The sequence below is a fragment of the Alosa pseudoharengus genome, unplaced genomic scaffold (assembly GCF_046254945.1).
Source record: "Alosa pseudoharengus isolate Yale_2024_CS ecotype anadromous, Long Island Sound unplaced genomic scaffold, YU_APseudo_1.1 YU_APseudo_1.1_scf_1, whole genome shotgun sequence".
NCBI lineage: Eukaryota > Metazoa > Chordata > Actinopteri > Clupeiformes > Clupeidae > Alosa > Alosa pseudoharengus.
The window spans coordinates 50,589,277-50,601,873 of NW_027468564.1; the positions used below are offsets into that span (position 1 = coordinate 50,589,277).

A 12,597-nucleotide genomic window follows, 5' to 3' on the forward strand; every position below is an offset into this window, starting at 1 on the left:
AGTAAGAATGAACAGGTATGATAAGGGATCAGATTCCAAAAATAATTCTGTCGAAATGCATGGATTACAGTTTCTTCCAGTAGCAGCAACTTGAATTCACACTCGGTATTATGTTTCAAAACACTTTAGGTCAAAATCACACCGGAATTCTCCTTTAAACAGACGAATCTGCGGCCAGGTATCGGAGGCTAAATCATCAGCTGAACACATCTGCAAAAGAAGGGGGCGGTTACGTTAACTCCAGAGGCAAAGTGAACAGTCCAGCCAGTTAACATGAAAGCCATTTACCGTATAACACCGGAGTAGCCTAAATCACGTCACGGGCATTAGAGCATTAAAGCCCTTTAATCCACGGGTGCACTGGGTGGCTTGTTTGACTGATATTTGTAGAAACTTTCACATACAATAAATCTAACGTGTCATCGCAGACATCTTCATGGCTTTAACACTGTGGGTGTTATTTTTCCTGTCACTATAGGGTGTGAACTATGAGGTAAAAGGCTGCTTTCGACGAGAGACGGAGTGAGAGGTGAAAAAAAAAACATTCAGAGGCGAGAGCTGGTGTTCAGAGCTGGTATTCAAACACATCCACCACAAATGGCATTTAAATCAGAGACAAAGTTATTCAAACTGCTCTCGTTGACAAAAATTATCATTGTCTAATATTTGCATCTTACCCTTCACCCAGCAAAAACAAACGGCTGCCGATGCCACAAATCTGTTTCCCTGGCGCTCTTTACCAGAAGGCTCTAGTGGTTAAATATCACATTGATATGCCTGTCAGTACCGTGGCACTCTAAACTGTTGACTAAAACTGTTTTTTTTTTTTTTTTTTTTTTGAAACACTATTAAAAGCATGGAGAGCTTTTCTACCGCCATAGGTGGTCTAAGATGCACTCTTCACCCACTGAATAAATAATGACACACTGCAGGTGTTGTGTTACCTGGCGGGGGTTCCCAGGTTCGGATCAAACGCAAACTCCACCATCGCTGGTCTCCCCCCCCTGTGATCACAACTCTCTACTGGTCAGGAGCCACTGGCAGGTGAGGTGACTAATGGGGAAAAGATTGACCGGGACCTTATTGTGAGACCCTGGACACAATAATTACCAACTAGCGGTCAACTGATTGCCGTCACTCCGGGTGGGGAAAAAATTCTGCTCCGTGCATTGATCTGCATTAGATTCTACAAGTTCAAATTTTAAAGGTTGATGATGCTATAGAAAAGGAGAGAAAAAGACTCTGCCTTAGCCTAACTAAGTCTGCCTAATTCCATTTAGGTTAGGCATTGAAAGTTTTCTGCCAACTGCATTTCTTTTTTTTTTGGTCTGTTTTACAGAATATGCCCAAACACACACACACACACACACACACACAAACAAAAGAAATCTTGAGTGGCACCTTGTAGCCGACTGTACTGTATTTCTCCTCTCCCTTCATAGTGGGTACATACGCGGCGCCCCGTTGGCGCAGAGTTGGCAGACGGCTGTGTCGCTGCTCCGCTCCTCGTCTGATAGGATTTTTTCCCCCCAGACCTGGCAGCTGGCTGCGGTGACATATGCCACTGCCACAGCACTCCGAGACACCACCACCAAGCTCCAGAGGAGCACAAAACACGCTCACAAAACAGCAGGCAGTTGTGAGGAGGAAAGACAGGAACTTTAGGGGCCTATGTGTACACACCATTCAAGCTCCTTTAGATTACTGCAGTTTGCCTCTAGATTGATGGAAACCGTGTAATTGTTATGCGTGTGTGCGTGCGTTTGTGTCTGAAAGGAAATGTAGGATCTAGCCATGGTTAACAGCCGTCAGAGGCTGTCTGCTCTAAACCTTCTACAATCCCGCTGCTGATTATGTTGAAGATCTCTGCTTATAATAATAATAATAATAATAATAATAATAACAATAATAATAATAAGACGCTTTATTTGTTTAGCACCTTTCATACACAGAATGCAGCTCAAAGTGCTTTACATTTGCTTGACACCTCCTTCCAGGGGCGTCGGACTGGGGGTAAATCCAGTACTGATTAGTAGGGCCCCAAGATTATAGATTAGTGAGGCCAGCATTAAATGACCTGCATATGTGGGAGCAAAAATGAAAACACTGTTATTTTCCATTGCACAGATGTGGCGTATAGGGGCACAGCACCATGGGGGCGCCAAAGAGATGGTAAAAAAAAATAAAAATAATAATAATAAAATGGAAACACTGTTATTTTCCATTGCACAGACTGCATTGTGTTTAGTAGGCTACAATGCCCCCTGGACAGACACCTGCCCTACTGCCCTTACACTGACTGCATTGTCTTCTCAGCCTTCATCCAGCCAGAATGGTGCCATATTGACTGAGCATCTGTCTGGAGAAAATGATGGCCACTAGTTGCGCAACACTGACAAAGGTGCTGAAGAACTATGTGGACAATGCTGAAAAGCTAACAGGTCAGTTCCCACAAGTGCCATTAAGGCACTTAAATACATGTTCAAGTTCCTGAAAGACATTCACTTCCCCCGAACAGCTGCCTGATCTTCTGTGATGTAATAATTCACCACAATTGTCACACTGCAGTAGTGTAGTCCAGAGCCTTATAAATAGAGAGTTGCGATCTATCTATAAGGCTCTGGTGTAGACTAGCCTATAGAACTGGAATGTCATGTCAACAATATGGCCGCGGCGGTGTTTGCGAATAAGCCCAATAGGGAGTCTTGGGAGGGACTAATCTCAGCTATATGGTGTTGATGACTGATGACTTATTACAAATTGAACTATACCATAGCATTCTTAGAGCATATAGCAGGCAGTGTTGCACACTGTAGCATCTCATTCATCTTCATTTCATTTTCACTCTTGTTAATCTCCCTGGATTACGGATACTTGATCCCCTGATTGTCAGTCATCTTCTTCACATCACATGCCTTCCTCTCTGCTTCCAGCAGCCTATTAAGGAGCCTAACACTATGATGCCCATTTAATACTGACTCATACACACTGTCCTTACAGACAATCTGCTGCTTGAAATAACAATGCAGACAACCCCAGCAGGTGGTCGAATGTGGCCTACCTTATGCCGTGTGTGTGCAGTCTCCATACGTGCTTCATTTATGAGGCCGTGACGTGTGCATTCCGTCTGTTTGAGCAATTCTGGAGAAAACGGGAAGAGGTCAGTGACATGTTCAGCGCTATTTGTTTACTTGTTTACTTTGGAGTTGAGTACAGAAAGTGCCGGATTGGGCACGTCTTGTAGGATTCGAGCGTGGCGTGACTGGTGCTGCGTGGCGGAGTGAGGGATGCCGCCCGTGCCGGCCGACCTTCCCCAAGGACGGAGATAATTGTTGCGTGTTTGTCAGAGCGGAGCAGAGGGGGTACGTGCGTACAGATGCGTGTGGAGGTTGGCGCCTGGAGCCTCATATATGTGTGACAAGCACTGATGAACGAGCATGTGTGCTTACGCTCTGCCGTTTATCTTCCGTTTAGCTTACTCTTTCTCTCTCTCTCCCTTGTGTGTCTCTATCCCCTCTTTTGCCCCTTGCCTTCAATTCAACAGTGCGGCGAGAGACAATAGGACTGTGGCAGGCAGGCAGGCAGGCAGCAGACTTCGATCTGCAGACAGCAGGAAAGTGTTTTGGGCTAAATGACCTCTCTCCCTCCCTCAGTCGATTCTTCCCTTTTCTGCCCTTTGTGACTCTCTATATAATAGAGAGCTGCGGCGCCCCTGCTTCCATCTTCAAGAAGAGGTGGTGAGACTGAAGGAAGGATGCACATTTCATGTAAATCATGCTGTGTTGAAGAATAACAGAGATACAGTATGTAATATCTTAACCACCCAACTTTCCCCACATATTTAATAACACTGGTATAATGTTAACATACTCTATCACCAATATGATGTTCTGCTTCTGCAGTAGATTAAGGAGTCTAAGTAGGTGTTGTTGCACAGGACTTTGTTATTGTATGGGTCGTTATCTTTCCAGCTATAGTCTGCCTGCCTGGAGGATTGACTGCAGATTACATCACAGTGGCAGATTACTATCTCTCATGTCTGTCTGCCTACCTAGTCTACTCTCACCATATGCAGCAGTAGATAATGTACTGCAATTTAATACAATTTACCCTCCAAAATCAATGTTGGCAACTTGACCAGTCTTTTGATGCTCGAGTCCTTCCCTTATTTGTAGAAAGAGAGTCACGACTTAATGTTTTAGGATTACAAACTCGCAATGAACATAAACGGCTGGGGACAGATTTTGTGTGAGAGGTGCAAATTGCGTTGTGTTTTAAGGCCACACTGCACTTGTCGAGTCATTTTAGTGGTGGGCAATTTAGCGAGAACTAGAATACAAATGAACGCTATAACTCACTTAATTTAAATATGCCTGCTGGCATGCCTTCTCTTTCAAGAAAACGGCAACAAGAATTACTCTCAGTGAAACTTGGATGTTGTATTCTGAAGATGCAATGAAATTCATCATCAAAGTAGTCCCCAGAGTCAAACCAATGTAAAACCTTACTGACACTGGACCAAAGACAATATGTCTTTTCAAGCAAAAAATGCTGAAAACAATACAGTGTTGTTATTTTACCTAAAATAATTGTGTAACTTTTAGGTCTGTTGCTTTTGTGTGCGCTGGATGCTCATGTTTGTTTGTCATTAGTTCACTCTAAGCAGAGATCATTTAAGACCATGCCATTTAGTCAAGTTCAGATTTCAGTGTGAACATATAACTGTTTTTAACTGTGTTTCATGGATAGTCTACTCTACTGTGACTGAGATTTCACCTCCAACAACCAGTTGATGAATTATATTCAGCAGAGTCTGTCCCTAATGTTTTCCTAAAGTATTCAGCTCCCAAATGCATTTTCAGTGAAACAACTGCATAAAAGGTTTGAATCACCTCAGTGCTCCATTATGGGTGTTGCATACAACATCATAGTAAATCACTGAAACTAATACAGGGGGTTTTATCTGGCATCAATTATTAGACTTGACCCATGGGTTCCATGATGGGACAAGATAATACATCTCATCTGATAGTTTACCATACATTATCTAGTACAATTGAGGATATCAGTGAGAATTTATTATCATGCATATAGACTTAACTCCTAGGTACTGCAACTGGTGAGAGAGAGAGAGAGAGAGAGAGAGAGAGAGAGGGCATGTGTGTGTGTGTGTGAGAGAGAGAGAGAGAGAGAGAGTGAGAGAGAGAGAGAAAAGGCGGCGGTATCTGTATTGAAATAGATGAACAACAGCACTGTGGCTGAGCTGGAGCATTAATGATCTTGTTTGTACTGAAAGGTCATGGATCACACTGTGCGGTGCTGATACGCACTGTCATAAAATGACTCCCACAAAAAAAGGCGTCAACCAGGAGGCCTCCCCCACCTTACCCTGTGTAGACATCTCCAGCACCAACACCAGCACCCTGAGGATTACGTCATAAGCAATGTCATCACATTTCATACATATATAATTTACATACACGTACATACAATCAGTCAACAACATGCAGCATGTACCAGCTTGGTGTTGTTGTCATGTCAGACAGAAAACGGTGGTCTCTCGAAGACGGAGAACACCTACCTGGTGCCAATATTCACCACAAGGATATGACATCATCTAAAGACAGCAGCTGTTCAGTTTTCAGATATATTAATAGTCTCTCAAATATTTCAGTCAGTGACACGCAAACTAACAAATCACATCAATTTCATGCCCAAATATCAGACCATGACATGTATCTAGTGGGGAAAATGGAATCCCGTATACCTCCAGGATAAAGAAGAAAGACTCTCTCTCTCTTTGACACTGTGTTAATCTGAAACCACTCACCACTTCCACTCCTGAGATGGCCAACTCTGGAAGAGCAGGTAAAAGGACGCACAAACAGCGGGAGCGAAAAGCGATTTGTCAGAACAACCTCGAGGACTACAGGCACTAATAGACAAAGTCAGTGCCATTTAATCGCTGTCAAAGCCAACAAGCTTCAAAATGCCACCTATCATTTGCATATAGATGATATGTTGGAGGGGGTGTTGCAGTAGGGCTTTTTTTTTCAGGTCAATTCGTCTGAGCTACTTATCCTGAACTTATGACTGACATGAAGCACAATCATCTGGACGAGTCCCCCCCCCCTCCTTTCTCTCTGTCTCTCTCTCCCGCCCCCTCTCTATCCTTCTCTCTCTCCCTCCTTCTTACTCTCTGTCTCTCTGTGTTTCCCTCTGTCCTGGTTTCTCATCATTACCCCCAGATGAGGCCATGTTTCTTTTTTGTGAGGAAGACTCTGGAAAGGAGCTAATTGCATGTGAGTGTTTTTCCTTTCTTTGTATCCTGTCTCACACACACAGCAGGTTAGGCTACTACTTCAATGGTGAGAGAGAGAAAATCTTTTGGAGTTGCTATGGAGACCGCACTATTGTGATAATTCCAGGGTGCAGTGTGGTGTCGGCGCTGCATTATTTATTTATTTGAATTTATTTATGTATTTATTTGTTATAACTTCTGAACAGTGGTTATATTACAGGAGTAAAAGTTTCTTTTAACCATCATGCAAAGGCTAAACTGAAGCCCTTGCTCCTGTGGTGTGCTTTAAAGCTGGCTTTATCCATGGCTCTCTTAGTGAACCACCCCGACTGTTGACAAATTACCCCAAGGCAGTGCTACAATGAGTGTGACATTAGCCTGTGCTTTGGGTGTCAAAAAACAATATGGAGAAGGAAGCAGGCTCTTTCAGGTGTTAAATAAGAACAATCTATCTTACTTATGAGACAGTTTTGTGCCCAACGATAACTGCACTTGCTCACAGGGAACATAATGCCGCCACCAAGGTGAAATTTCATTGCACCTGCTTTCAAATCTCCTTTTAAATGCTTTCCCCCAACGGAAGATTGGTTGGTTAGACCTGCTGCTGTGTCTGAGGTTCAGGAAGCAAAATATATGTCTGAGAAAGATAGTAGGCTACACAAATAATGGCTTCAGAAGGAGCAGTGCCATTTTGTACCATACATTTAACCATAGCATAGAGCAATGGGGCCCAAGCCCTGTAAGAGTATTCAAGTTTTCTTTTACAAATCTTCCTATCATTCACATAGGCTATTGGTGGACTTCAGGGTCTGCTTGACTAAAAAAAAAACATAGAAGTTCTGGGAGAGATGTTATGCTATTTTTCCAAAAACAGCCTTTACAAAAAATAACTGCAGTGTTACAGTGTACAATGCAGTTTCATATCCAAAATACTGCATTTCTGCAGTAAAGTGCAGTGCAATGCAATTTATTTAAATGTCAACAATATTAGGCTACATTTCTACACATGAACTGCAAGGAATTCGCCAAAAAATTGTTGTTGTTGTTGTCTTTCTTCTTTTTGGTCAAGTTTTGAAACCCCAAAACGAGTTGCCCTACTTTTTATTGTGAGGATGGTGCTTTGGCACCAATAACTCAGCGTTATCAGAGTAGAGCTAGATATTCTCTTGATTGTGATATTTTGATATTTTTCAGACATAGCTGCTTTGCCTCTGTTTTCATGTTTTGTCTACAATAAACTGATCTGAACAGAGAGTTATGAATCAATGAAATTAAGCAACACATAGGCCCAAACTGTAGGCTATAACTGTCGTTTTGGTCACGTTACGTTGATGCACTTACTTTGCTGCCACCTAATGGCCAAGGATGGTCAAGAGTATGCACACGAGGAGGGACCAACACAGGTGAGTTTGGAAGACTGATCAAATGGCTGGCCATGTTTAGTTAATTCAAACACAACTAAAGACAACATGTGTGAAACAAATACCGATATCCCTGTTTCTTTTTTTACATAAATATCTTGTCACGAGTTCTAAATATTGCAGGAAACAATGAATCACTATATTTTAGGCTACAGTTAGTTCCCTGTATCACTGCGGCTGCTGTTTCCACTTTTGCGACAGCGGTGGCGCGCTGGAAGCGCACGTTCTCTCCGCATAGTTGCGGAACAACAAGTTAGAACAAAACCAAACGTCTCACTTCCGAATGTTTATCCCTGGTCAAACACGCCCTTTTTCTTGGAGACGGAGCGGATCTGGAACTATGCGTGTTAATGGGCCAAGCTACGTTTAAGTCGTAAAACAGAGTAGTAAATGCCATTCGAACGCTGCTTAAGTGAGAACAAATAACTGTCACCAACTGGATTTGAAGCGGAACCTTTTTTTCTTATGTTGGAACGACTAGGCTATTGGCCGACTTGTGAAAACTTGCTACCGGGAGTTTGCGCACCCAGCCTATGGTGAGGGAATTCCAGTAGTCGCTGGTTCTCCTGACACCAACTTGGCACTCAGTAAACTGGTGACCCACCGGAGGGCTTGAGATGACAGCCAACGAAAGAGGCATCCGCGCGCTCAGGGAGCTTCTGCTAAAGCCCGGGAATCAGGCCTGCGCTGACTGCGGTGTGGCCGGTGAGTCCATCGAGAGTCACTCCTAGAACAAATGGTGACAAGTAGGATACAACTAGAGAACTCTTATCACTTAGGCTACTGTATAATTTTGAGCTTCCAACAGTTCTCAATAAACAATACAATGACAAAATAATGAGCGATGGTGTAGGCTACACGAGTTGCGTGCTCCCCATCATGGTGTTGGCAGAGGTTTAAATGTGATCGGAATGTTTTAATATGTAGCCTAAAAGATATGAATATCTTGTATGTAAAAGAACACATTTTGGTGTCATTAATGACACGATGGAATATAGAATTGTATTGATGACATTAATCGTGGCGTGAAGCAATAGATTAAGCATTAGTGCAAATGGAAAAGGTAAAGAATGACATGGTTGGGCCCTTTACAGAGATGCAGATGTAAGCAAGTGCAGGCATGTTTAGAGAGCAGAGGGCTCTAAAATTACAACACAAGGGGTGTGTCTCAAAAAACTAATCTTCCTACTCTTCCACTATTGCATAATTTGGGTGAGCAGACTGCTTGCCTTTGACCACTGGACTAGCCTACCACAGACGTAGGTTTTGTAGGCCTATTCAAATGCACCAGACAATGGTGTGTTTGTTTTGTTGATTGAACATCTTGAAAATGCTCTCTCTCTCTCTCTCTCTCTCGCTCTCCCATCCACAACCCCCCAACTCCCCACTCTTATAATCATTCAAGGTCATGAATTATGTGTTTGAAAATATTGAACATATGGCGCGATTGGATTAATCACATGCATTATCATTACTCTTAATGCTTCACATCTTGAAATCCTTGATGAAGCACCCGTAAAATCGTCACACCGATTTTGACATGCCATTAACCTGGAACACAACCGAGTAATTAGCATAATTCAATTAATGCAGATGTTGCCAGCGGATTAATATGCTTTGGTTGTCTGGATATTTGTCAAGTAGCCTACTGTGAAAAGTTGTGATTAGGCCATAAAAAAGGGTTAAATAATCGTCTTTTCACCAGACATACGTCCCCTTAAGTCTTGATAAATGGTGTTCCATTGCTTTGTTCTCTGCTCTTGGATGGATGATAAAGCAGCCGCAAAATATATGAGTCAAGTGTTGCAACCAGGAAATTAGTTCAAAATGAGTATTTCCTTGTGTTGCCTGACACATTATTTCACAACAGAGACTAACATGATAGCAGACCCTTCATATAAAATGGGGAGGTGACTTCAAAAAGTATAAGGATATTATCAGAAAACTTTTTTTTTAAATGCTGTTGTAAACAATCTTAAGACTAGAATTATGTCCACTGCATTCCACATTACTCACTTTGTTTGCCTGATGTTTTAGCTTCTTGCCTCTCACAATTTGCCAGCTGGATGGCAGTCAGCAAACAGCCAGTGCAGAGTGGCCTGGTTGGATTGCATAGGAACAAACTACGCTTATCAGTATTGACACATATGCAGTGAACCAGTTATCTCTATGTGTGGCTCCCATGCACTTTACTGTTTTAACAGCTATTCAGAATGCAGCACGCACAACACTGCTAGTCTCATAAAGTTATTATGTAGACTAAAGGTCTATGCTCATGTGATTAGATATCATTAGATAGTGGCTTCATACTACATTGGACCTTTGCACCAAGGCCAAGGGCAGACTTCAGACTTATGGTTACCTGCCTGGCTGGCAGTGGGTGGGTGTGTCAGACCTGTGCAAACAATGGCGCTCCTTCACAGAGAATTCTTGTGTGTGTGCTGTGTGTGTGTCCTGTGTGTGTGTGGAGGGTGGGGGTCAGAGATACATGAGAATGGTAAGAGAAGGCCAATGTGTTTGAAAATCATGGGTTGGAAGTCTCCGGCTCAGAATTGAAATGAGAGGCGGCATTGTGATGAAAAGATGAAAGAGGATGCACATGGGCTGCTCATGAGCTGTGCATGTCGGGGCTCGCGGCATGCTAACACACGCTCTTAGTCACTCGCTCAATCCCCCTCTCAGACTCACGTCTTCGGTACTCACGTCTGCACGCGTGTGGCCCAGCTGTGGCCCAGCTGTGGCCCTGTAAGTAGAGCCAAGTGCTAGCTTATGGGTTTGACAGCCTGACAACATCTCCCGTACTGTTAAAAGTCTATATGCACTATCATAAATAGATCTGCAGGTTGGACACCTATACATCAGCCTACCATACTGTATCACCAGACTGTTAAAAGTCTATATGCACTATCATAAATAGATCTGCAGGTTGGACACCTATACATTAGCCTACCATCGTGTATCACCACCACTGTTAAAAGTCTATGTGCACTATCATAAATAGACCTGTAGGTTGGACACCTATACATTAGCCTACCATCGTGTATCACCACCACTGTTAAAAGTCTATGTGCACTATCATAAATAATTACCGGTAGTAAATAAAAAGCATCTGCAAACGGACTAAATGTGAATAGTATAGTATATAGTGCAGTATGTAAATGTAGTCTCTGTCTCTATTTCTCTCTCTAACTGTCTCCACAGACACCCTTATCACTGTGTATGATCTTCATCAACTGTTGTGTGCTGCAGATGGAGATGCACTCAACATACGCCACGGTGAAAAACAAGCAGCTGAATGATTGACTGAATGATGGAGCGCGGTGGCTCTGTGTGTGGTCAGAGCAACAACACCACTAAACTTTCACCCATTGAGCCTGATACTAGCCGAAGTCGAGGCATGAGATCCACTATCAATTGAGATGTACTGTACTGCTCTCAGAAGTTGATGGTTGTCAGAGCTCTTATTTGATAGTCCATTGAGATGAACTTTGCTCTGCAGGGTAGAATTACATCCATTCAGGTGGTGGATCTTTTATGTTCAGTGATGCATGGCAATGTACCATTATTTTAGCATTATGCCTGTCTCCTGGCTCCTCAGGCTACCTGTTACCTGGTTAGTGAACCCAACCCAAAGCTTTGTTGTCAGCAGTTGTTCAACCAGATAAGCTTAACTTACGCTAGAGCCATCAGGTAGACATAGGTTAGAGACATTATTACCACAGACATGATGGCATGATAAGAATGGAGGTAAAAGGCCACACTTTGCATACAAAAAAGTTTATTGCATTTATGGTATTACATTTTTGTATGCAAAGTGCAGCCTTTTTTCTTTTTTCTTTATTTTCAGTTATAAGTTTGGCCCTGCACTCTCAGTGACAAAAAAGTGAAGACTGAGTGAAGCCTGCTCCAACCTCCACATTTCTCTGAGACATTATAGCATATCATATGTACCACAGACAAGGGTTTTGGATTCATATCTGTTGTGGAAACACTAGCTTTCTTTCCACGTTGAAACGATCATTTAAAGAGCATTAGGCTTTATCAGCCTTGCTTACTTTAGCCACAAGACAAGGAACTAATAAGCTATTTCCTCTCGTAATTCTGACCTTGCTGTGGCTCAAAGGGCTACAGTTCTTGCAGAGTAATAACACTTCCCTCTTCTTCTTAATTTTATAAACGTCAAAAGCACTCTTGCGGTGTAAGGCAGGAAAATACCTAGTGACGAGAGAGCATAACGTTTCCCTTCCTCTTTTGCTGTGCTAGTCTGTTGAGTGGCGGTGATCAGATTTCTTCCAGCGCCTTGTCGGTTGCTCACAGCTGTCTCTGACCCCGCTGTGTAACTCAGTGACATACCGCCCGCCACACACCTGCAGGGAGGTTGCGCATGTGCTTATTTACCTGTTTGTACCAAATTATGGGGTTCATTCAATTTGACAATGTTTTGCCATAACACGCATTAAGAAGTGTGAAAGTTAGATTAATTATTTTAAACCCCCAGTGTTGTGTCGATTGGCTGCGATGGCCTTTTAGTCCTGCATTGTTGAGTTGAAAATAGAAAAAGATAGAAATAGATTGAAAAGATGGATAGATTCATTCATTCATTCATTCATTCATTCAGCTCCTTGCAATACTGTCTATCCATTCAGTGTGTGTGTGTGTGTGTGTGTGTGTGTGTGTGTGTGTGTGTGTGTGTGTGTGTGTGTGTGTGTGTGTGTGGGAGAGAGAGAGAGAGAGAGAGAACTCAAAAAAGTCATTTGTAGACTGTCCTGCCGTGGCTTGGACCAAGCCATCAACATTTCAAGTCAACACATTATCACTTCAGAAGTGCGGAAGGCTGTTGAGCTAAAATATCAAGCACCTTTCTCCAGAATTGTG

General features: G+C 42.8%; 1 protein-coding gene across 1 annotated transcript in view; it reads left to right on the forward strand.

Moving 5' to 3' along the window:
- Window positions 1-7,989: 7,989 nt before the first annotated feature.
- The window catches only part of LOC143131981 (arf-GAP with dual PH domain-containing protein 1), a 17,204-nt gene continuing 12,596 nt past the window's right edge, over window positions 7,990-12,597 (forward strand). Inside the window, exon 1 of the mRNA XM_076291452.1 lies at window positions 7,990-8,427. Within this exon, the coding sequence (XP_076147567.1) occupies window positions 8,340-8,427 (88 nt within the window). The 5' untranslated portion in view covers window positions 7,990-8,339. The remainder of the gene's footprint in view (window positions 8,428-12,597) is intronic.